The 25,383-nt window shown below is 41.5% G+C and overlaps 1 protein-coding gene across 6 annotated transcripts in view; it reads left to right on the top strand.

The window, feature by feature from the left end:
- Positions 1-18,945: 18,945 nt before the first annotated feature.
- The window catches only part of LOC112672086 (protein FRA10AC1), a 38,108-nt gene continuing 31,670 nt past the window's right edge, over positions 18,946-25,383 (top strand). For 2 of the 6 annotated variants that reach the window (XR_003144019.3, XM_025466565.3), the window contains exons 1-4: positions 19,857-19,946; positions 21,690-21,766; positions 23,376-23,471; positions 23,599-23,644. Coding sequence is in view for 5 of the 6 variants with exons in the window: in XM_025466565.3 (XP_025322350.1) it covers positions 19,944-19,946; positions 21,690-21,766; positions 23,376-23,471; positions 23,599-23,644 (222 nt within the window). In the remaining variant the exon portion in view is untranslated. Of the gene's footprint in view, positions 18,965-19,728; positions 19,800-19,856; positions 19,947-19,982; positions 20,105-20,429; positions 20,610-21,689; positions 21,767-23,375; positions 23,472-23,598; positions 23,645-25,383 lie in introns of those variants that run through there. The other 4 variants (XM_049103034.1, XM_025466568.3, XM_035708086.2 and 1 more) reach the window with 4 other exon arrangements.

The following is a 25,383-nucleotide window of genomic DNA, read 5'->3' as shown; positions in this document are numbered from 1 at the left end:
AAGCTTTAACAATGGCAGAGGCAATTTGGGGTGTAGCAGAAACTCTGAAGCCACTAAACATGTGAAGAGCCCCCATCCTGCTCTTTACCAGCTGTGCAGTCTTGTGCAAATCACTTGCTTTCACGGTGCCTTGGGGGTCCATACTTACACCCCTACCTTGCTGGAGAATTGAGAGCATTAAGGGAGATCCCGTGAAGTGACAGATAACTGTGAAAGCTTTGCTATGAACCACTTTTCAGGTATTGCTGACACTCGACAGGGAACCCCTGGAGTTCCTCAAATCATGTGGATTAAGTGGTCACCTAGTCACATGACTATTGATTTTTAATCTTAGTATAGGAGCACTTGCTTCTTCCATAACTTAAACTCCTTGTATTCGTCAGAATTGCCGCCCATCTGGTTCATCCAGCGTCTAATTAAAATTTGGAAGTTTTGTGAGAAAACTCAGCAGGAACAATTTTTATGGAATGTTTTCTCCAGTGGAGCAGATTGTACTACTCCTCCAATTAGTCCTCAAGCTAGTTGAACTCTCGGCCCTGTAGCCTTCATGCGGAAAGGCCGGGAAAGCAGAGCAGAGCCGTGATGAGTGGTGCCAGTTGGACTGCCTCATGCTTCTGTCTCACTATCATGTCAACAGAAGCATCTCCTCTCTCCCCATATTTTTTTGCAAGGAAATGCATGAGAAAAGCAAGATCCAGGAAGAAGTATTGCACTGACATTGTGATCAGGCTTAAAGACAAAATAGACATAGACATCCAGATATGCCTTGGTCACTGGATCAAGGGAAGAAATAACCTTAGAAAAAAAGGGGAGGGAAAGTCTAGATACCCAAAGCTGGGCAAATATCATATAATAATAAGTAGCTATTACTAAAATACTTGCTGTTCTTGACATTGTGCTTATAAATAAATTAGTTTGATCTATGATTGCTATATAAATCAGGGTAGGCTAACTGCCATAACAAACATTCCCCAAATCTCAGTGACTTAATACAGTAGAGGTTGACTGCTTACTCATAGCACATCCTCCCCAGGACCTTGAAGTCCTCCTCTGGACTCTGCCACCCAGCAGCAGATGAGGGGAGAGGGAGAGAGTGCACATGGGGAGGTTGTCAAGCGAAATTTTCTTCAGATCCAGCCTTGGATGTGGCATGTATTGCTTCTACCCATACTCCACTGGTCAGAACTCAGTCACATCGTCCTTTACCAGGAGAAAAAGGAGACATGATTTGAGGAATACTTCATGTCTGCCATAACAACCATTGTACCCTTTCCCAAAGATTCTTTAAGATTCCCTTGTTTAGGGATCCCTGGGTGGCGCAGCGGTTTGGCGCCTGCCTTTGGCCCAGGGCGCGATTCTGGAGACCCAGGATCGAATCCCACATTGGGCTCCCAGTGCATGGAGCCTGCTTCTCCCTCTGCCTATGTCTCTGCCTCTCTCTCTCTCTCTCTGTGACTATCATAAATAAATTTAAAAAATTTAAAAAAATTAAAAAAAAAAAGATTCCCTTCTTTAATAGCCTCTGCTGTGATATGGCTGCAGGGACACCTACCACATTTTAGACTTGGGGACAGGAAGTTAAAACCTACACCATTACCTCCATGTCCCATTGAACAGTGGTGGCCCCAGTGTGTCACCTGATGCTTCATGTCCCTATGCTGTGTTCCAGGCAAGTAGAACTATAAATATCCCCAGAAACTTACCCTGTTCTTTTTTTTTTTAAAGATTTTATTTATTTATTCATAGAGACAGAGAGAGAGAGAGAGAGAGAGAGAGAGAGAGAGAGAGAGAGGCAGAGACACAGGCAGAGGGAGAAGCAGGCTCCATGCAGGGAGCCTGACGTGGGACTCGATTCTGGGTCTCCAGGATCACACCCCGGGCTGCAGGCGGCGCTAAACCGCTGAGCCACCGGGGCTGCCCAACTTATCCTGTTCTTTAGGTCTTCCCACTCATTGTTCCTTCAACCCAGATGGATCTAGAGTCACTGGAATGGACCTAGGCATTGGGAATTTTTTTAAAAGATTTTATTTATTTATTCATGAGGCACACTCAGAGAGAGACAGAGACATAGGTAGAAGGAGAAGCAGACTCCCTGCAGGTAGCCTGATGCAGGACTTCATGCCAGGGCTCCAGGATCACGGCCGGAGCCAAAGGCAGACACACTCAACCACTGAGCCACGGAGGCGTCCCGGGAATTTTTTTTAAAAAAGATTTTATTTATTTATTTGAGAGAGAGAGGCGTGGAGAGAGAGAGAGAGAGAGAGAGAGAGAGAGAGAGAGAGAGAAAACACGAGTGGGGGAGGGGCAGAGAGATAGACTCCCCGCTGAGCAGAGAGCCCCATGCCAGGCTCCATCCCAAGACCCTGAGATTATGACCTGAGCCAAAGGCAGCCACTTAATTGACTGAGCCACCCAGGCACCCTGGGGATTTTTTAAAGCTCCCTAGGTGGATTTATTTGATGGCCAGGGAAGAGGACCAATGAAAAGTATTGGTCTAACCAATCATGGGTAATCACACTCTCCTGGGCCAAATGAACAAATAAATATACTCCTTACCAATCAAGATTAAGATTTTGAGGAGTTTACTCTTATAACCAGAATTATTTCTCTAATTATCCTGTGCTGACTTGGGTATGTTTTTAAGGGCCTTTCCACCTTTAACCTATTCCTGTCTTGGAAAAAATTAGTCCATGTTGTATGATAGACCCACCTGAGCCATGTTACCCTAATGATGTGGAAGTCCGATTCTTCCCAATATGCTGTCATAGCTCTTTAAGGCCTCCCTGGGGCCACCACTGATCTACAGGACACTGCAGTTATGGCAGTAGGTTCTAGATTTTACACCAAGTCTAAAATGTGGTACAAATAGCACCTTTCAAGGTATCTTTGTATTCCAAAGAATGAATGCTTCTTTAAGTCTTGTCACCTCTATACTCCATCCACCCTGCAATTGTAGATCTCCCAAATGGCCCTGCTTTTCTATGACATTTCCTACCTCCCTACTCTTGCATGATTTTTGTGTCCAGACAGATGAAAATTGCTTGAGGCTGAGACCACTGAGCTCCTCACCAAAGAGAAAAGGCCCAGACTGCCTGTCGGCAGCCCCTGTGAGGCATAGGTGCCTCGGGAGCCCCCTGCCACAGCACCATCATGTACATAGGACTCACAGATTTCAATCCCAGCTACCAGATTGGCGCCACTGTAATAAGCCACTAGGGGAAAATGATGACAGTATGAATGGAAAATGCTACCATGAATGCTGGGCTAGGTACAGCGTCTTCATGAAGCCCTCAGTTGTGACAGTGGGGGACTGGCCCCAAGGAAGACTATGGATTGGATGAGATGTGATACTCAAAGAAAGACACCTCCCTGCTCCAGATCCTAACTTGTCCACTTCTTGCCCATAGTCCTCTTTCTTGACCCCATTTTTATTTTATTCACCTCTTCCTTATTATTGAGTTTTGAATGTTGTGCATTAAATTTGCTAGAAACCTAAGGAAAACAAAAAGCAAATAATAATAAAAAAAAGCCCTACTCTGTCTTTGGTAGAGTGTTTTCTTTCGTAGTATGCCATCTCCTCCTCTCCTTTCCATCCTTGAAGGCTCTGCTCAAGTGTTACCTCCTTGAACTCAAGCTCAAGGTTTCTAGGCTCTCCAGAGGAGAAAATACTCAAAACGAGGATTCTCAGCATGGTGTAAGGCTGATGCTGGACTTGCTGGTCCAGCCACCCAGGCACCATAGATATGCCTTAGGGATAAACAGGCTGTGTGTCCATGAGTATATGTAAACCTGCAAGTGATAAAACACTGGAAGCACAGATCTGTTTGGTGCAGAATCTCTTAGGATTGTCAGTGGCTATCTGTCTTGGTGCTGTAGCGATATCTTAAAAAAATAGAGGCTTATTCTATACAACTACATTTCTTTTGCACAAATGTAAATCTGTACCAACAACAGATGGCAGAGCTCTTAGGTAGACAGACCAGACTTTCTGGCTTCTTCTTTGAGGCAATATTAACTCATTAACCATTAATAAGTTGACCACTTTGGACTATGTACTCCTGGAGCTCTTACTTTTATTGATGGGTTGAGCACACTATTAAGAAGAGTAGGGTGGACCCTTGATCAAGAATGACACTTCAGCATCATTATGTTTTTCTTTTATTCAAGTATAATAGAACTATGACATTATGTTAGTTTCAGGTGCACAGCATAATGATTCGATATTTGTACACTTTGGGAAGTGAACACCACAGTAAGTCTAGCTCCACACGTCACCATGCAGAGTTACAGAATTGTCATGGTTTGAGCCGTAACACAAATGTGGCGTTATTCTGAACCAAAGGCAGAGTAAGCAAAACTACCAATGAAATTGTGGAAAAAGAGATCTTTAATTTGATACCTCATTTTCTTCCTCATATCTCTAATGCGGCTGGATTCATTAATGAATATGCCCTGAGGGCTCCTTACATGCAGGGGCACTCTACCTGGTGTTGAGTCATGGCAGGAAACGAGTAGACATGTCCCTGCCCTCAAGGAGCTGCTTGTCTGCATCCAGAAGTTCTTTTTTTTTTTTTTTTTTCAGAAGTTCTTGTTCCATTCTCAGAATCTCTCTTTTGTGAGTGTCTAGCTTTGTTAAAGGAACTGCAAAAGCAGCTTTAACATTTCCCCCTGGAGAACAGAGGGATAATAATCAATATGGGAAGAAAGGAATGGTTGCTACTCTAGTACCCATGAACTGAAGGATCAATGTCTTGGTTTCACGTCTGTTTTCTCCAAGTGAGAAGCAGTCAGCTTCACTGATTCAATACTGTTGAGGGTGACTTTCCATTCTTCTCTCTTGGAGACATAATTTAATGAAAAGCATCTGGTGGACTGCAGGTACGAAGAATTCTCAGGCTAATGTATTTAATTTCCTCCTTGAAATCAAGTCACATTTATTAAGTGTTTTCCATATGGGAGGCATGGAGCAAGGTGCTTCACATACATTATCTCACTTGATCTCCCGTATGCCTCCCAATCTCCCAGGAGTGAGGCATGTCTTGAGCCAGCTTCCACAGAGAAGATGAAAGCGGAAAGAGGAAATGGTAGCTCAGGGCTCTGAAAAGTGCTAATTTACTTCCAGGGGATGAATATGCTTACTGTCTAGTTTCTATTCTTTGGATTTCAATAAGCATGTTTAATATTAATACCTGCCTCACATTTGCATAATCTTTTTAACTTTTCAAAGCACTGTTATGTCTTTCATATCTTGTTTGATGCTCATGCTAGCTCTGTGCTGATAACAGTCTTGAACTACTTGATGGCAACTCGTTTCAAGCCTGAATCTCTGCAGAGAAAGTTGCTTTTTAAGCCAATAGAAACCTTGCTTCCAGAAATCAAATCTACATCTTCATCTGCAGGGTCTCCCTGGGATGGTATAGTCTGCTGCTTAGTACAAGCAGCATACATCAGCACTCATAGCAGGGCTGATCACTATGGTTACATCTGCCCCCAACATTCTCAAAACTCTAGATTTTGAAACTTAAGTGCCTTTACTACCCTGCCTTTGTCCAGATATTCCTGCCACTCAGTTTGCTCCAGTTAATGACAGCGAAAGAAAGAAAGAAAGAAAGAAAGAAAGAAAGAAAGAAAGAAAGAAAGAAAAAAAGAGGGAAAAGCACATTTGTGTGCTTGTCCACTGAGGTGCATTTATTTTCAAAAAACCTCAGAAACCAGCCTAAATGAAGCAGGGAGGGGGTGATGGGAGATGAAACATAAAGCAGGTGCTTACTTAATTGCTGCAGCTGGTGTCAAGCATTTGGCATAATTTTTCTCCTCATTTTATTGGCACTGGTATTCATTTAACTTTTTAGCTGAAACATCGGAGAGAAGTCTAGGAAACTACTCTGTTCTTGGTTTTATAGAAAAGCAAGCAAAGCAGTTTTCTTAAAATATTGTAAGTAAACACAGTCCTGAGGATTTTTGTGTGTGTGTGCTTTAAAATAACTCATGATTATAGAAAGGGAAATTGGCTTAAATGCCATCTGACATCTTATTTGATTCTGCCCCAATTGATCAAATTGGTCAAATGTTTAATTTGTTTCCAAAGACTTGATTCAACTGTTGAGACTCATCTGTGTGACTGTGGATTTCAGAATTGTATGTGTGAACCCAAAGCTTTCTAAGGTGTTTTCTTTGGAAAAGCAAGTTGTTAAATTCTCCACTTGATGTGGCACATCCATTTTGCTATTTGACTTTTCTCCTTTACTTGGTGAAGGGACAAGTCGCAAAAATATTGGCTGCAAGTTACTTTATGTGCTGTCATTCCACAAATGTTTATAAAGCACAAATACGGTGCCAAAACATTTGGAAGAATAAACAATGTGCCAAAAACAATACAAAGAATCATGAGGCATGCAAAGATAAGGTCTTCTCCTTTCAGCAGATTGGGTCATAGAAGGAAAGGGAAACAAGTACCAGGAATAACCTAACGCGGTTCCAAGGGAAGTTAACAGAAACGCAACAAAGAAAAGCACATGTAGATCAGTTACTTCTGATGGCAGATCTAACTTAAAGGAAAAATTCTTCATTCTCCCTTTTCTGAAAATAATTTGACTTAAAGAATGCTGTTCAGTTACTGCACTGAAGGTGACATTTGGATTTCTATGCATTTACCATAACTTTATCGCTTTCTATTGACTCTAGTCTGTATATATATGATGTATATGTATATTTTATATACAAATATATAATTACGTTTTATACAAATACATTTATATTTTATATATATTCTCTCTATGTAATTTTTAAAAATTCTATGTAATTAATACTGAAAAAGATTTTTTTTATTTTGGAACTTTATTTCAGGTTGCATTTCAGGGAGGGGGAAAGACAGGTTGTAGTGCAGAGAAGTCTTTAAGAGACCTGGTTCTGGTCTTGTTTCTCCTTCACCATTTAAGTTCTGGGTCTGTGAGGGCTTAGCCTGGAACCTCATCCTCTCGGTCCTAATGTTAGTGTGATGCCTCCAGTTGTCCCCTAGGAGCGAAGGAAACTGGAGGTGTGAGGGAAGAGCAGAGGTGAGACATCCCAGCGCTTCTCTGCTCTGTCAGCCTTTTCTTCAATACCACAGTATTTGTAAAAGGCCACAGGGTCGGGGCCCCTTGCAGTTTGTGGTGGGTTCAATTCCTTTTATTTACCAGTGGGTATAGCACTGGTTCTGGAAGATGTAGAGCATGGCTTAGCAAACAATATCTGAAAGATCTACAGGATGGCTGAAGTCTGTGCTGAGTTGTGTCCACAAAGCCTTGAAAGCAAATGAAATGAGTCCTAAGGAACGGATGGAAGGAAATTGGGGACAGTGTGAAGTGAGAGAGGAATGCCATGCCTCTCTGTGGTTCTTTACTAATGTCATAGCCAGCAATCTGTCCAGGCCCTAATTAACCACATGCCTAGAGTTGCTGCTGGTCCTCCAGTGATCCTCTCCCTTCACGTGTCGCTGTCCTGCCTCAGACACTCCACTCACCGTGTTGCTTCCTAGGCCATGATTCATTACAACTCCCTGTTACCTGTCACATCTCATTTCAACTTTTCAGCTCAGGTTTTTTTTTTTTTTTTTTTTTAGCTCAGAAATCATGGTAATAAAATAGGAGATCTAGCTTTTGCCTAGGCCTTTGCAGCTTTCAACCTGTAGAACTCTGGGCATGTTCTTCAATTTCCCTTGCCTTCCTTTACCTTATCTATAAATGACTGGGGACTCCAAATGTAAATGGTCTCCTAGAACTGCCCATCCACCAGGACTGCCCTGTTCTCACATTTCCCAGGAATGCCCACATTCAGATATGCTGGCCCACACTCCCGATAGCATCTCTACTCTGCTGGGCATTGGGTCCCAAGTTTGAATTTTAAAAATATCACCACCCTAGCTTGTCAAGACCATCTCCTATTATTCTCTATGGCATTCTTCTATTCCAGACATATGGGTAGCCTTAAGGACTCTGAACAAACTCAAATGATTCCATCCTAGCTGCTCTGGCTCTTAGCCACTGCAGCTGTCAGAAAGCAGCTCCTGGTCCCTGCACCACCCCATGGCTGTCAACTCCCAGATTAAAGCCTGTTTTATCCAGAAGGCCTTGCTGACTAACTCTTCCTACCAATGGCCACTGCTTCCAGGGTGGCAAGTGTAACAGCCATGTTCTTGGCTCCAGTGGCCTTTGGCAATCTATTTTAAAATCCTAGAATCCATCCAAATATGCTTTTCTTAAAAAAAAATTGTATATGTATACTATTGTAGGTATTTTCCTCCCCTGTACTTAGACGTTTTTTCTCATTGTCTCAGTCTGCACAAGGTGTTAATGAATACCTTGGGGCTTTGTTAATGCTTTCACTCATGTTGGGCAATTAAGTGTTTAGTTTTTCAATATTATAAATATCTCAGTACATGTTGCTTTTGAATATTATGAACTATATATATATTTTTTGACAACTGAGAGGTGTTGTTATTGTAGGACAGAAATGTTCCTACCTGCTTATAGCATCTTGTAGTTTGGAAATTCTTGCACATGTTTTACTGACTTTAGCATCTGCCCATGACAGTTGTCCCAGCCTCCTCCTCTGCTTCTTCAGCCTTCCCATGTGCCCTCTGCCACCCTCCCCACTGGGCAGATGGCCTGCCCACGGCACCACGTAGCTTTGTATCAACTCTTCAACTCCTGCCTAATCCAGTGGTTCTCAAGCTTTGGGTACCATTGGGATCACCTGGAGGGTTTGTTAGAGCAAAGATTGCCCCATCCTCCAGAGTTTCTGATGTAGTAGTAGGTCTGTGTTGGAGCAGGCAAATTGTTCCTGGTGGTTCTGATGCTGCTGGAACAGGGTCCTCACTTAGTAAACTCACGCTGTAATTCTTTCCCCTGATGTCAGGGGAAATGGTTTAGCCTCTCTTAACTCATACCCACCCAATTATCCATCCTCCAGAACTCCTTCTCACCTTCTCTGAGACTGGACTCCTATTCCTGTTTTCTTCTCGTGCCTTCTCTATCTGCCCCATTGAAACTGTCCTTACCGGGGCCTTCTAGCACCCTCCTCAGTGGTCTTTCCATAGTCACCTTTCTCTCACCAACATACCTGGTTCTAACTACCAACCCCAATAGCTTTTCTTCTGCTGCACATTTTTTCTGAACTTGAACGTGATCTTCACTTGCTACTTCTACTTCTTATCCATGTATTTGCTTTCTAATTACCAGAAATTTCCCAAGCTGCTCTACTATCTGGAAAATTGAAAATCCCCTTCTTGCCAAACCCAGTGGCCTTTCTTCATTATGTAACAATAGCAGTTGATATTCATTGACTTCCAACTGTGTTCCAGGCATTGTGCTAAGCACTGAGTATATAGCTTGTATGTATAAATATAATCTCATTGTGAAGATTATCCTCATATCAACCCTATGTAGTAGGTATTATCTTACAAATTAAAAAAAACCTGAGAAGTTAAATCACTTAAGTGAAGGAACCAGGATCAGACTCGGTTCTGACTCCACGTCCCATGTATTACACATTACCCCAGAACATGCATCAGTATCCCTGAGCACCTTTTAAAATGCCAATTCCTGGTTGCAGGGCCAGAGGTTCCAAACCAGGTGGTGTCCGAGGCCTAGGAATCTTAATTCTTAATGATGCCCTAAGTGATTCTGATGTGGGTGTTCCCAGAACCACACACATTTTGAGAAACAGTCCCTCTGTATTGGCATAATTGGCCACTTCCTTTCTTTAAACATTTCCTTCGGTTGCTATGATACAACATTTTTTTCTGGTTCTGTGGTCTCTCTGAGTCTGTTGTTCTCCACCTCCTTCTTCCTCTCCTGCTCGGATCAGTGGCCCCAGACTCTGCCCCCTGCCTTCTCCTCCCTCTGCTGCCTGTCCCCATGAACCATCCACTCAGCACTCCAGCTCGGGCAGATGGTTCCAAAGCCAGCCATTCTGGTGCCAGCATCCTGGTGAGAGTCATGAAGCGGCATATGATTTTGGAACAGGGATGAACTATTGCCCAGGCTCTGGACAAAATCGTGAGGCAGATGATACATTGCTTTGGGTGCCTATACCCTACACGACCCTTGGGTCTTTCCTCTTGCCCATAAGAGCCCTGTGCTTTGCAGCTTTGTAATCAAAACAGTTCAGCAGAAAGCCGATCGTTTTACACAGTCTCACGGATGTGTTAATTCTGCCACTCATTTGCATTTTTAAAGCCTTTTATCTTTTTTGTTCAACCCTGGTTCACAAGTTGAAGACCCTTCAGACTTCACTTAGCAGATGGGGGTCCTGCAGAGGGAAACTGGGTCAGAGGAGGAAGGAGGGAAAGCTGGTTTGGGAGGGACCCTTTTCTCCTTGACATTTTTTGAAGCCTAGGCTCAAAGGCAGCCAGGAGCACCACTGGGAATGCAGAACCTGGCCTGTCTCGCCTCCTGAACACTGGGGCGGGGATAAGCAGGAGCTGTACTTGTTGCAGACCCGTCCCTAGAAATACAGAGGGTGAGGACCAACTGTAGAGTTGGCTGTTCTGCTGGCTTCCTGCCACCATCGCATTCAGATTAGCTGGCTCCTCTTCATTTTTCAGGTCACACCTTAAATGTTTTTTCAGAACAGCCATCCTGGCCACCCTACTCACCTAAGCTCCTCATGGTGATTCTCTGTGTTGGCAGCTATTTTCCTTCATTGTATTTATCACTTTGTAATGATTTTGTCTCTTTACTATTCTTCCTGTCCCCATTTGGACAGTAAGGGGACAAAAATCAGTCTGCGTGTTCCCCACTGTGCTCATAGCATAATGCCATCTCAGAGTAGATAGGGAGTATTTGTAGCAGGAATGGCTGGAGAGCTATACCTCCACCATTCAGCACCTAATGAGCAGTCCTTGAGCTTAAATAACTGTCCCCAGTAGCCATCACACTGCTAAAGGACTTACAACCTGAGAGCAGCTGGTGCTCCTTACTGGTGGGATAGTGGTGATGGTGGGGTGGTCCGAGAGTGGCACCAGGAAAAATGATGAAAGACTTTGAAACAGGCAGAAAAAAAGGTTACCAGGCTGGCACCGTACTGAGTTATTGGGACTTTCATCATCTTTGAGGTATTTTTACAACTTTTTAGGTTGTATAAAACTGATAACATACAAATAATTCTTGTCCATAGAGGTGCAAATGCATTTTGTCTAATGCAAGTGCAATTGATTATTGCTCTTGGATATTGACCAGTTTTGCATCTCCTTGTAAATTCCTGTTAGCTTTCCTGATTGCCTTTATTCGTCGGTTCTTTGATTTTTTCTTTGAACTGATGGTAAACTCTTGCTGGTTGTCGCATGAGTTAGGTAAATAAAATCCTGATAATGTATTTTTATATATGTAGAAGAGTCATGATTTTGGCTTTTAAAAAATTATATTTTTAAATCAAAGGATACTACCAAGAAAGCAAAAAAGATAGCATACAGAATGGAAGAAAATATTTGTGAATCATATAGCTGATAAGAAATCAATATCTAGAGTTTATACAAAACCAAAACTCAGCAACAGAAAAACCAAAGAACCCAAATTGAAAATGGGCGATGGACTAGAATAGACAGCTCTCTAAAGAAGATATAAAAATATCCAATATGTATGTGAAAAGATGCTCAATATCATTAGTCATTAGGGAAATCAAATCAAAACTACTGGGACTCCTGGGTGGTTCAGTGGCTGAGTGTTTGCCTTCATCTCGGGGCATGATCCTGGGGACCCAGGATTGAGTCCCATGTTGGGCTCCCTGCAGGAAGCCTGCTTCTCCCTCTGCCTATGTCTCCACATCTCTCTGTGTCACTCATGAATAAATAAAAAAGAAAATCTTAAAAAAAAAAAACTACAATGAGCTACTGCTTCATACCTACTAAGATGGCTATAACAATAATAATTTTAGGGATGCCTGGGTGGCTCTGTGGTTGAACGTCTGCCTTCAGCTCAGGGCATTATCCCGGGGTCCCGGGATGGAGTCCCATATGGGGCTCCTTGCATGGAGCCTGCTTCTCCCTCTGCCTATGTCTTTGCCTCTCTCTGTGTCTCTCATGAATAAATAAATAAAATCTTAAAAAAAATTTTTTAAAATAACAAATATTGATGAGGGTATGGAGAAGGTAGGAATGTAAAATAATAACTGCTATGGAGAACAGTTTGGTAGTTTCTTAAAAGGTTAACATAGAACTCCCATGACCCAGTAATTTTACTTTTACAGATATATCAAAAGAATTGAAAGCAGGGACTTGAACAGATGTTCATACTGTCATTATTCACAATAGCCAAAAAGTAGAAACAACCCAAGTGTCTGTCAACAGATCAATGAATGAACAAAATGTGATACATATGCAATGAATATTATTCAGCCATAAAGAATATAAACTGCGGCGCATCAGCATGTAGATGGACCTCTGGGCCATGGCCATGTTTGATAGTGCAGGTAGCAATGAACACCCAGTCCCAGCCCTGCAGAGCACCAGGAGCCTGATAAGGCACTGACTCTGAGAAAGAGGGAAAATTGAGTGTGGTGTTGCAGAAGCCAACTCCTGATGTCTAGGAACTCACTGTCCAGTGATGGGGGGCCACTTCAGCTGCTGTTTAATTCTTGTCATGTGAGGGCATCATCCAACAAAGTAATACTTCTGGCTAGAAACTTAACCATGTCAGCAACACACTTCATTGTCAGAAATTGTGTTAAATAGTATAGGCTGCGTAAGGACATTGTCTAATAGAAAACAAATCAGGACATAGTTAGGAGAGACTTTTATTCAAAGATATTTAAAAGGGAGGAAACAGGAGGAACCTGCAAGTGTCTCAAGGTTCAGGGCAAATAAAGCTTGTCTTTTGCAGAGAGGCACAAGCAGGGCTGGAAAGAACCAAATGTGGGGAAATGGAATGAAAGGGTGGCATGATTAGAGGGTAGATCAGAGAGGATTTTATGCTAAGACTGTTCTGTTCTCAAGAGGGATTCACTGTAGCTCAGGCTACAGGAACACCAAAGTTCAGGGGCTTGGAAGATGGAAAGAAGCTTAACCATAGTTTGGTTAATGAACACTGTGTTTCAATTGATCAGTGGAGTAAACAGTTCAGCTCATCATTTGAGGCAATGAATGGGAATTTGGAAGGTCTGTATGTAGCTTTGTCATAAGTTAAACAGAGATCTTCTAAGTCTTATCTAAGTCTTATGGGAAAGAGTTGTTCTTTGCGGTAGGCTGTTCTCCAGAACACAAAAATGAGGGGATTCCTTTAATCATCCCTGTCTTCTAGGAGTGAAGAGCTCAGGTAAAATTCAACATTGTCAGTACGCTCTGGTATGTGAATTCCATCCTCCCAATAGGGGTCACCCTGTTCTTCTCAGCCAACATAGATATTCCTGCCCAGGAATTTAGGTGGGACCCCTCCAAGTCCCCTTTCCTGAGTGTTTATTTAAGGCTTTGATTCTTCCTGCTTGACCTGCCAGGAGCCTGTCTTATCCTCAAAAGATAAACTCAAGATAGCTTCATGATCTTTGTTTCCAAACCACCATCTCCAAGGAGGATAATGGACCACCCACTCCTTGGAAATCGGCATCCTATGGGCTGAATGCAGCTCACAGAAGTGCTTTGTTTCAAATGGTGTTTTGCTTTGATTTTTAAACTTGAATAAGATGCCAATGTTAAAAATCAAAATATTGAATCTAAGAATCCAAATTCCCAACTTCTCTGGAAAAATGGATTGGTCTAGTAATTCTGGTCTGCGTTTCTATTGTATGCCTCCTACAGTATTTAACTGAATTCTTGACAGTAAAGTGTGCCATTGAAAAAGTTCTGTTTATGGATCCAAATATTACTTTGGATGCTATTGCTTTTATACAGCCTGATGAAGGAGAGGCATGAGCTCTCCATCTCCTATTTACCGTTGCTCCTCTGAGCCTATTCAGTCATTTATGTCACTGTATGTGTTTAAGTATTTCTATTTCCTACCGCCAATGATCACTTTCAGTACCAAAACAACTAGTCAAAGAGTTTTTACTTGCAGAGATTATGTTAATTAAAGGAGCATTTAGGAAAATTGCTTACTATTTACATGTAATTGCCTGACCACATAATAACACTAACATGTATCCTTAACCAGGCAGCAGCCCTACTTCACTGGACATTTCACTTGACTATACCAGCATGCTCTTTACATGGTCAACTTGTGTTCATATGCTGTAAAATCATGTGATTTGGTCAACTCCTACTTGGTTCTTGCTTACAAAGCAAGAAAAAAAGAGGTAGAGGCTGTTGGTAGTTACTGGTGAAATGTGAGAGGCCTGGAAGGACATACTTCCCTATCCTTTGGATGCAAAGTCAGTGCAGTTTGTAGCATGGAGTTAAATCTGTGGCATTTGGAACATAAACAAAGTCCTCCTTCACATAAGCATTTCCAGTCTTCCTATTCTCAGGACTAGAGGCCCCTCCCTGGCACTTTTACAGACGTTTGGTTTCATCTCCATCACTGCTCACAGCACTGTACTCTAATGACCTATTTCTGTGTCTGTGTCCCACTTAGAGTTTGGGCCTTGTTGGGGGAATTATGTATTTTCCATGATTATAGGCCTAGGCCTGGGCAGCCCTTGAGGCAGGATCCAGAGATACAACATCCATCCACCTTCATTAGTGTAGTGAATCTCTCTACTTTGCGTATGCCTGAGTGAGGCATGAAATCTTTAGACACACAGATATTATATGACAAAAAATAAGTGCATCAGTTTTCCAGTGACATTTAGTGTTCCTGGTGTCTGCTTCTCATTTCGTCTGATCTGGTGTCTCCTTATCTCTTAATCACAAAGCTCCTTATCCACGACTGCCTCAGGGAGGGGTTTTTTAGACATCCTGTCTCTGTTCTTGCCTCCTGGGAGCAGGCCTAAAGATGACTATCAGTTCACTTGGTACTTGGTATATTGCTGTCCATCCAACCCACAGTGTTCATGCTCTGGCAGTTTCCTTTGGGCATTTACACATTGACCACCTTGCAAAAGATACCTATTGGGCTGTGTCTCTATTCATGGACTGAGCTCTACCACGGAGGTTGTAGAGCTGCCATCTGCCAGATCCTGACTTGTTCAGGAGGTATAGCCTGACCCTGCCAAGGATTCTAGGCCTGAGTACTTTCAGTTCTTTGGGTACTCACTAAGCGCTTACAGAGATCCCCCACTACCTCCCACCTGCCCCCAACTCAGTGCCTAGGAAATTTGTCTTTGACTATGTAGCATTTATATGGCATGATTCCCCAGGAAATCTCACCTATTCCCCAACCTGTTCTGTCATGCCTGACACTGCTTTAATCACTAACACTTCCATTTACCCAACAGAGTCAAAGTTTTTAAAAACCTCTAGGAATAGTTACATTTATTAAAATGTAAACTTTTTACTGAAGTATAACATTCATACATAAAAGTACACCAACCAGGGGCACCTGGGGGGCTCAGTCAATTAAACATCTGAGTCCTGATTTCAGATGCTTAGGTCATGATCTCAGGTTTCTGAGATCGAGCCCCTCGTCAGGCTCCATGGAGAGTCTACTTGAGATTCTCTCTCTCTCTCTCTCTCCCTCACCCTCTGCCCCTCCCCTGCTCTCTCTCTCTCTCTAAAATAAATAAATAAATCATTAAAAAAAAAGTATATAAGCCGTAGGTGTTAGTGAACCACTCATGTAATGAATGTAAGGATCAAGAAACAGAATATTGTCATCTCCCCATAAGCCCTCCCCACTACTGTCTTGTGCCCCCTTCCGGTCACCTCATCTTCACCCACCAGGGAAACCATTATCCCAAATCATAACAGATTACTTTTGCTTTTGTTCATTATATAGATGGGATTGTATTATAGATATTCTTTTGCATATACATTGTTTCTTTTGCCCAGTATTATATTTGTGAGATTTATCTGTGCTGATGCATATAGTTGTGGTTTATTTTCTTTTATTGCTACATAGTCTTCCATAGTGTAAATAAGCTACAATTTATTTAACTCTTCTAATGCTGATGGACATTTGGGTTGCTTCCTGTGTTTTACTTATAAATAGTGCTGTTATTTATAACTAGTGTTTCCTAGTTCAGGTCTTTCAATAAACATATGTACACTTTTCTGTTGAAAATACACTGAGGAATGGAATATATGAGACACAGGATATATTCATTAGTAGTCAATCCGTCCTTTCCATTTAGCAATTCTGGTGGGTGTGTAATGGTGTATATGATGTTCTTAATTTCCATTTATCTGGTAACTAGTAGAGATGAGCACTTTGTTTTATATGCATTGGCCATTTGGATATCTTTTTTGGTGAATTGTTTGTTCAAGACTTGGGCTAAATTTTCTATTAGGTTTCTGCCTTTTACCTAATGATTTTTAAAGTTCTTCATATAATATGGTAATTTGTTAAATGTGCATACTGCAATATTTTTCCTACTTCATGAATTAACTTTTCATTGTTTAAAAAAGTCTTTTATTTTTTATTTTTATTTAAAAAAAGATTTTATTTATTTATTCATGAGCGACACAGAGAGAGGCAGAGACATAGACAGAGGGAGAAGCAGGCTCCCTTTGAGGGAGCCTGATGTGAGATTCGATCCCAGGTCCCCGGGATCATGACCTGAGCCAAAGGCAGATGCTCAACCACTGAGCCACCCAGAGGGCCCTAATTAAGTCTTTTAAATGAACAGAAGTCTTTATTTTTTTTTCTTTCATGGTTAGCCCTTTGTATGTCCTGTCTAGGAAAATTTTTTTATACCCTAAGGAAGATATCATGAAATATCATGGAGATGTTTTCCTTTTTTTTTTTTTTTTTTTGAAACTGACTTTTGTGTATGGTGTAAAGTAGGAATCAGTATTTTTTTCCCATATTTTTCGATTGACCCAAAACTATCTATTGAAAATTCCACACTTAAAACTATGCCATTAATCGTGGGATTACATATGTGTGGATCTGTTTCTGGGCTCTATTTAAGTAGCAGTTAATTGTTAATCTTATTCTCAGGAAAGAATGCTTGTTATTTGATTCTTTCCTCAAGTAGCATTCATTACATACTCATTATGAACTAGGCATCATGCTAAGCATTTTCACTGCATCATTTCATTTTAATGTCAATAACCCCTGTGAGATAGCTACTAGTATAATCTCCATTTTGTAGATGAAAAAATTAAGACTCAGAGAATTAAATAATTTGCCCAAGATCTCCCACCTAGTAAGTGAAGGAAAGTCTGGCTGACTTTGAAATGTGGCTCTTTACTGTTTCCCAGAGAAGCTTTTTGAACTTTTGCAATAAGAGTAGGTATGTTGACAGTGAAGGGTAATGCACAGGAGTGAGACCTACTTCCCTCACCCCCACCACACACTTATTATAGTATTTTGTTGCTTTATTTGAGCATGGCATGTGGCACTGGTGTACATTTAAATTTTCACATTCATTGAAATAGCACATTTTATAGATTAGGAACCATAGGTTCATGCCATTTACTAGGTACTTGGCATATGATAGAATATGTTGTTCTTTTTTTTTTTTTAAGATTTTATTTTTTAAGTAATCTCTGTACCCAACAGGGGGGCTGAAACTCACAACCCTAAAATCAAGAGTCACAGGCTTTATGACTGAGCCAGCCAGGTGCCTGCATAGAATATATTGCTGCTATTATACTATATATTCTTTCTTTATTATTTGTCAACCTTTGAGGGTAAGGAGTGGCTTTTACATATTTGTAACCCTGATAACTAGCACAGTGCTCTGAGCAGAGCAAGCACTTAATACATATTTGTGTTTTTATAGTTGTTGATTGCTAACTTGAGATTTTCCGTTCAGGTAGGTTTTCTATCCTGCACAAATTGTTTTTAGTTCAGATCATGTGATCTATCCTATTTTCTCTCTTTCAATAACTGTTGCCTCAAAGGGAAAAATGCAAATATTTGGCTGAATGGTCTGGCAGCAACAGATCTAAAATTCTTAAAATGTTTGAACCAGGGTCTACTTTCCACACAATCAATGAGTTAAAAAGAGAGGGAGAAATTGACAGAGACACACAGACAGAGAGGAAACTGAGTCTTGTTGAGAGACAAGCACTCATAGTTCTAGACCTTCACCAGGTCTGTGGCTTTAAGTTCTGTGCTTTAATTTCTCACCTGCAAAATGGGGCTGATAACAGAAACATACCAAGTATGGTAGAAAAATGCTATTAAATGTCAAATACTAGTAGAAAGTAAACTGAATACAAGGTACAGATGTGCTTGGTTTTAGTAGTAATAAAAGAACTAAATGTAGATTTTAGATACTTAAAAACGAACTGCTTGACAAAGTAATTCAGTGTTGTATAATATTAAATTTAAAGTACTTTATATTTTTTGTAGTAAATGTTTTTATCAAAGCATAATCTGGGACGCCTGGGTGGTCAGTCTGTTTAGCATTGCATTGGACTGGATTTCAACTCAAGTCATGATGTCAGGGTCCTGAGACCCAACTCTGCATCTGGCTCCGCACAGTGTGTGAACCCCGCTTAAGACACTCTGTCTCTTCCTCCTCTTCCCCCCTCCCCTCCCCTCTCAAAAAAAGTATAATCTGATTGTATTTTGAAATAATCGAATTTACAATAACTTAACTGACAGATCTTTAAGATCACATTCACTGCATTGAGTAAAGCGGGATTTATCTATAATTTCTGTCAGGAATAGAAGGGGGCCGTGAATATCATTATCTTCTGTTTAATGCAAAAGATGTAAAATGGTATCTATGTTAGTGCCAAAGTCTTCCCTAAGACGGGCCCGCTGTAAAAGTCAGTGGCTTGCCAGTTCAACTCAGCAAATACTTAATTAGCGCTTCTGATTTCCAGGGAACTGCTGCTGCTCCTGGGGAGGCAGCAAGGGTGAACAGCATTAGCTGCAGGCAGACGGGCAGGAGCCCAGGAACTAGTCTGCAAAGCAGAACGGAGCATCATAGCATGGAAAAGGTAAAGCACAGGGAGAACCCGGTGGGGCTCAAATAATGTAAAATTTGCTATGTGTTTTTTTTTTTTTTCTTTGTCTTCTTTTTTAAAAAGAACTATTTTGGATCCCCTTTCACGTGTGCCAGGTGGTTGCCTGCAGAGAATCCGAGACCCTGGGCCATCTCCCCTATTCCCTGTTCTTCCTTTCCTCCGATATTCCATGAGCTCCTCTGCCACCAGCACAGCATTTGGAATGGTATCTATTGTGTGGGCGGTGAAATGATGGAAAGTTATTTTTGTTCTAATTATGAGAACTGTTTTATGTAAGGGGGAGGAGAGGCAGATCGGAGACAGACGCTCCGCGAGGATGCTCCGAGGAGGCGTTACTAAGGTTACTAGAAAGAGGACGGCAGGTGATATGCAGGCAGGGCTTTTTCTGAAACCAAACATTTTCAAACGCAGGGCGTGGGCGTCGTGTGAGCAGTGCCACACGACATTAGATGATGGGCTCCCGAAGGGAAGGAGGCCCAGGAGAAAATCCAGGGCTTCGACTTGAGAAAGCAGGAAGCCTCTGCCTCCGCTCCGGGCCCCGTTCTCCGCCGCCTCCGTTTCCCGGGGCTGTTCTGGCTGTAGCACAAGGTCGCCGCGCCCCAAGACGGAGTCCTGTGAATGTGACACGCGGCCGAGTCGGGCCGGAAGCGGCGCCCAGTCGGGACCCGTAGAAAGAGGCGGGGAGCCGGCGGCGGCGGCGGCGGCGGCGGCGGCGGCGGCGGCTGTCGCGGCGGCGGGGCGGTGCGGCCGGGGCGGTGCGGTGCGGCCGGCGCGGACCGGACGGGCGCTGCAGCGGCGCGCTCAGGCCGTGGGTCGTCGCTGTGGCCGCCGGGAAAAGGGGGAAGGACTCCGCGCGCGTCCTTGGCAGAGCGGGGAGGGGGGACGGGGCGTGCGATAAGGGCCTTGAGCGTATTTGGGGTCGGGGAGAAGGCCCTCCAAACTGGTTCCTCGCATGGTACTAGTTGATTATCTTTGTTTGTCTGTTTGTTATTCTTTTGGTAGGTTCTAGAAACACCCGGCGTCTCCCTTCTCGCATTTCTCTCGGCCCCTGTCAGTTGATTCGTGGCCTGAAGTGAGTGAGAGCTTCTTCGTGCAACCTCTCATTCGAGATGGGTATGGGATGCAGACGCCAGAGAAAAAAGAAATGGGCGAGCGGGAGCAAGGGTAGGAGGTGGTGGGAACAAGATGACGTTGATAATGGTCAGCAGGTACAGGATCGTTACATGTCAGACTGTCCTCTAAAACTCTTTGGAGGCTGTAACTCCTTTAACGTGGAGCCCTCTGAGGGCGGCAGTCTGACCACTAGCCTCACCGAGGCCCGGAGAGGTTAAGGAACGTGCACCACGGAAGACGAGTGGGAGGCTCAGAGCAGGGTTCCCCTGTGGTAGGCTGATGGCAAGATAAAATCTCTAAGCCCCACACAGCGGCCGGCCTCCTCAAGATGCCAAGAAAGTGAGGACCTCAGCGGTGAGGGGCTGGCTTGAACAGACGTGATACGACAGCCGGAGCAAGGGGTGTGAGACGGGAGCCTCCTTTACAGACGTGCCTTTACCTCCAACCCGGGCTAGGACCTCCCTCTCTAGAATTCTGTGGGCCAGGAAGGAGAGGTGTGCCCCAGGTACCAGAGTTTGAGAAAGATCACAGACTTCGTTTACTCGAGGTGGCCACGACTAGAACGTACCTTGTCCTATTAGGTCCAGGGCCAGAAAGCTTAGGGGGTGCTTTCCTCTTTTTCCTGCTGCACTTGTAATAGTAAATATTAAAGTTTAGACATTCTGATGGTATCATTTGACCAGGACTAGTTCCTTGTGGCCGTATGAATTGAGTATGATATCAAAAGTCCAATCATCTACTGATTTCCCATTAATGTGTGTCCCAAATTCAATATAATGCTGAAACCAGAGGTTTCCAACACAACTGAGTGACAATTGAAATCTTTCAGTATTTCTAAGAATTTAAGTTAAAGAAATGAGTTGGAACAAGATAAAATTAACTAGGCCAAAAGGCAAGACTGTTTACCTCAAAGAAACTCGGTTTAAAGGAAAAAGGAAACCTCAACATGTGTGGAAATAAACATAGGAAAGCTTCAATGCATCGATGGTGTACTGGTCACAGATACAGTAAGTCTAGTGGAGTATAATCATGTTAGCATATTCCAGAGAGGCAATCTGGAGTCGTTGGAATCATGAGTTTAAGAATCAAGTAGGTCAGTTTAGCCACTTATCTGCTATAGAATTGATTTACTTAACTTTGTCCTTGATTCCTTCATCTGTAAACTGGAGATAATAGTTCCTAACTTACAGAATTAGCATCATTTGTTAAGGACCTACCATAATGTCTGGAGCATAGTTGATGATAATAAATACACAGCAACTGTTAGTCCTCTTGAGTCAAAAGTGAAGCATCACAACCCTGTGTGCAGTCACACAGCAGCTTCTAGAGCTTGTTCTCAATGAGGTCAAAGAGTAGCCTCCTGGTAATTAAGGTGGAAAATGTTGAGTCATTTTCTGAAGGGTAAATCTGTTATTTCAAAGTGAATGAAAGTTTTAGGTGGCTGGATAGCCCACGAACAGTGATATATCCACCACGATCCATTAAAATTATTACGGCTTTTAAAGATAACTTATTTTTGAATTATTCTGTTTCCTGAACTATGGCAACTTAAGTTCTAAGTAACTGACTTTATACTCCTTTACAGATGCATGGACATGGAGGCTATGATTCTGATTTTAGTGATGATGAACAAGTTGGAGAATCTAACAAAAGGAAAAAAAGGTAAGTAATTTTTTTTTTTTTGTCTGTGTTTCAAATCCTTTCTAGATTGCGGTGAGGTATAAATAAGTATTTGAAAATTTTTGGATTGTGTTTGCATGGGAAGACAGTGTTGCTCTACTGAATGAATTTTTGTTTATTAAACTATAATGGATTGACTTGAGAATTTGAGAACAGTTATGTGAAAAATAAGAAAGTAATGTTTAACTTACTTAAAGGGATTTATGGAAAGGGAAGTGGGGGGAAAGGAAATCAATTAAAACTCTTAGATTTCTCTGTTGCATCTCTTTTTCATCCAGCTTTTAAGGACTTTATTTGCAAACGTCATAGCTAAGAAGGGAGCTTGGTTGGTGGTCCCTTTGCAAGTACGTGACTTCAAAATGAGGTTAATGTGGAGGGTGAGATTGTGATACAGTGCAGTTTTATGGTTTTGGGAATGAACAGACTAAATGCTCAAAGGAGGGAGCTCATGGAAGTTTTTATTGAATTGGAAGGGACAAGAACTGTCAGCAAAAAAAACCTGGGCCTTATAAGAAGTGTGCATCTTGGTGATGTTGCTGTGTTAAGGGGCATTGTTTTCAGCTTGTAGTGCTTGGAAACTAGATTTTATCTGTTAACTTAGGAGTGGTTGACTGATTCATATTAACCAAACTTATAAAAATTGCTTTATTTCAGACTGAGAGCCATATCTTAGGCATACTAAATGGGACTGAACATTTTGTTAGATACTCAGACTTCATGGATAACCAAAAGAATAGAAATAATCATAATAAATTACATTGTATGGTTTTCTACATTTTCAGGATTTTTCATTCAGAAATACTACATTGTAAGAATAGAATTTGAGTAAATCTAGTTGAATAGTTTCTACTCTAGGGTTATATCTATCTTCTTAACTAGGGATGATCATCTGTAGTCTATATCACTTATAATCTAGCTCTTTTTTTGTATTATCAACCAAAAGCTTCAATATCTCTACTTTACAAACAGGAGAATTATGACACAAAGAGATCAAGTAACTTAACCTTGTTTAAGATTAAGATAGTGAATGACAGAGCCCAAGTTTGGATCCTGAAATCTGGGTGGCCTGACCCCAGAACCCATTCATTAGTTTCATCTTCTCAATTTATATTTATTTATTTATTTATTTATTTATTTATTTATTTATTTATTTATTTATTCATTCATTCATTCATTCATTTCATTCATTCATGAGACAGAGAGAGAGAGAGAGAGAGAGAGAGGCAGAGGCACAGGCAGAGGGAGAAGCAGGCTCCATGCGGGGAGCCGAGCGTGGGACTTGATCCCGGGTCTCCAGGATCACACCGTGGGCCGAAGGCGGCACTAAACCACTGAGCCCCCTGGGCTACCCTCTCTATTTTTTATGTATTAAATAAAGTTAAGAAATTAAGTTATTGGAGCAAGACTAACATGTCTCATTAAAGATCAGTGAGTCTTTTTTAAGACTTGAATTTTTAAAAATGTTCCAATTTTTAAAGTATAAAGAAACAGCAAATGCCTTTTGAGAAAATAATTTATAATAATTTTTCTTTTAATAATTTTTGATAATTTTTCTTTTATAATTTAATTAACTTTTCTTCATCACAAACAGGACAATTGAAGATGATTTACTGCTCAAAAAGCCATTTCAGAAAGAAAAACATGGAAAGGTGGCCCATAAACAAGTTGCAGCAGAATTGCTGGATAGGTATGTACTTCAGTGTAAATTACTTTTTTTTTTTTTGGCTTAAGATGTTTTTATAAACTCAAGGACTTGGAGATTTAATTATATTAGAATATGGACATTTGAATTTGTTTAAAATTTGTCTTAACAGGGAAGAAGCAAGAAATAGAAGGTTTCATCTCATAGCTATGGATGCTGTATCCTTTTTGTATTTCTAGATTTTTATAACCAATAGAATATTTTAAATTTTTATTTATTTTTTTAAATTTTTTTATGATAGTCACACAGAGAGAGAGAGAGAGAGGCAGAGACACAGGCAGAGGGAGAAGCAGGCTCCATGCACCGGGAGCCCGACGTGGGATTCGATCCCAGGTCTCCAGGATCGCGCCCTGGGCCAAAGGCAGGCGCTAAACCGCTGTGTCACCCAGGGATCCCTAGAATATTTTAAAATCTACTTTTTTATTTCATAAAATCTTGTGAAGTCAGGTAGACCTAAATTATGTTTTTTTTTTCTAAATTATGTTTTTAAAGGTGTTTATTGATGTGCAGTCTTGTCATTTATACTTTTGAGTACAATTCTGTTTTATTAATACATAAGAAAGATTTAAAGACAAAAATAATAAAACATGGGACGCCTGGGTGGCTCAGTGGTTTAGCCTCTGCCTGCGGCTCAGGGCAAGATCTCCAGGTCCTGGGATCGAGTCCTGCATTGGGCTCCCTACAGGGAGCCTGTGTGCCTGCCTGTGTCTCTGCCTCTCTCTCTCTCTCTGTCTTTCATGAATAAATAAATCTTTAAAATAATAATAATAAAACATATTACTAATGATCTATAAATAGGTTTACAAAGTCCATGAACCTGCAGTTATTTTTCCAACCTGTATTTGCCACGCTCTCAACATTTCTCATTTTAGTACTGCTTTTATCTTTAGTCTCATTTTAACTCTTACTCTTTTACTATCTGGTTCTTGGCTTTTTAAGGTCTTCGTAAAACTTGTACCTAAAAGTAGATAGATGGGTGTGTGGACTGTCCTCAGACCTCTTGTGGCTTCATCTCTCAGGCATGACTTAGGACTATCTTTAAGCTGTATCTTGCTTCCGCTATTATAGCCATGTCTCACTTCAGCTTTTTGGTAAGACTGTGGCTCATTATTCTGACTGCTACCACTGGCCATCCATATTACAGTTGGGAATGTTGGAGAATGAAAGAGAAGCCAACCAAGACCTATAGTGTTTCTTGGTATTTATTATTACAGTCAGGATTAAGAGAAGGAGATGATGGCAATTAGATACATCATCTACCTATTGCCATCTGTTTCCTTTGTTATCATTCCTAATCTTTTTCTTTAACTTATAGAAATTATCTTACCACCGATTTATTCCTCTTCTAACCCAATGGCTTGGCTTTCCCATGGATCTCATCTGCCACTTGTTCCTTTAGTATTTCAGCATCTGTTATGCCTTCTATGACCCCACTCATTTGAGGGTGTTGGGGGATCTAGTTATAGCCTGGTGAGTGTGAAAGTGTAGGTCCCCTTTTCTGGCATGGGGAGAGGTTGGGCCAGGTATTTCTAGGATTTCTGGCTAGAGTAGAGTAGATATTGTCTAAGTTTCCTCATGTTAGGCTACCCTCTCTCTTGATTATTCAATTAGAGAGAGCTTTGTTGGGACTCTTCTTGTCTATGCTTGTTGGGATTTTTAGGTTGCTAGCTTCTTTATTTCTGTTTGAGTTTATGAGTCAAAAAGAAAACCTGAGTAACTTACTACCATGTCATACCATAGGTCTTGAGCTCTCTAGCTGTTATGCCTTCGACTCCTCACCTTTCAGAGTCTTATATTTGTTTAAGATATAATTTCCAAGGTTTTTAGTTGTTCTTGGTGGGAAGAATAGGGAGAAGTACATTTTTGTCTACACCATCTTCCTGGAACCAAGGACCCA

This window comes from Canis lupus, chromosome 28, assembly GCF_003254725.2.
Source record: "Canis lupus dingo isolate Sandy chromosome 28, ASM325472v2, whole genome shotgun sequence".
NCBI classification, from domain to species: Eukaryota; Metazoa; Chordata; class Mammalia; order Carnivora; family Canidae; genus Canis; species Canis lupus.
Note: the sequence above shows the minus strand (reverse complement) of the source record. Positions and strands in the feature narration are given on the sequence as shown.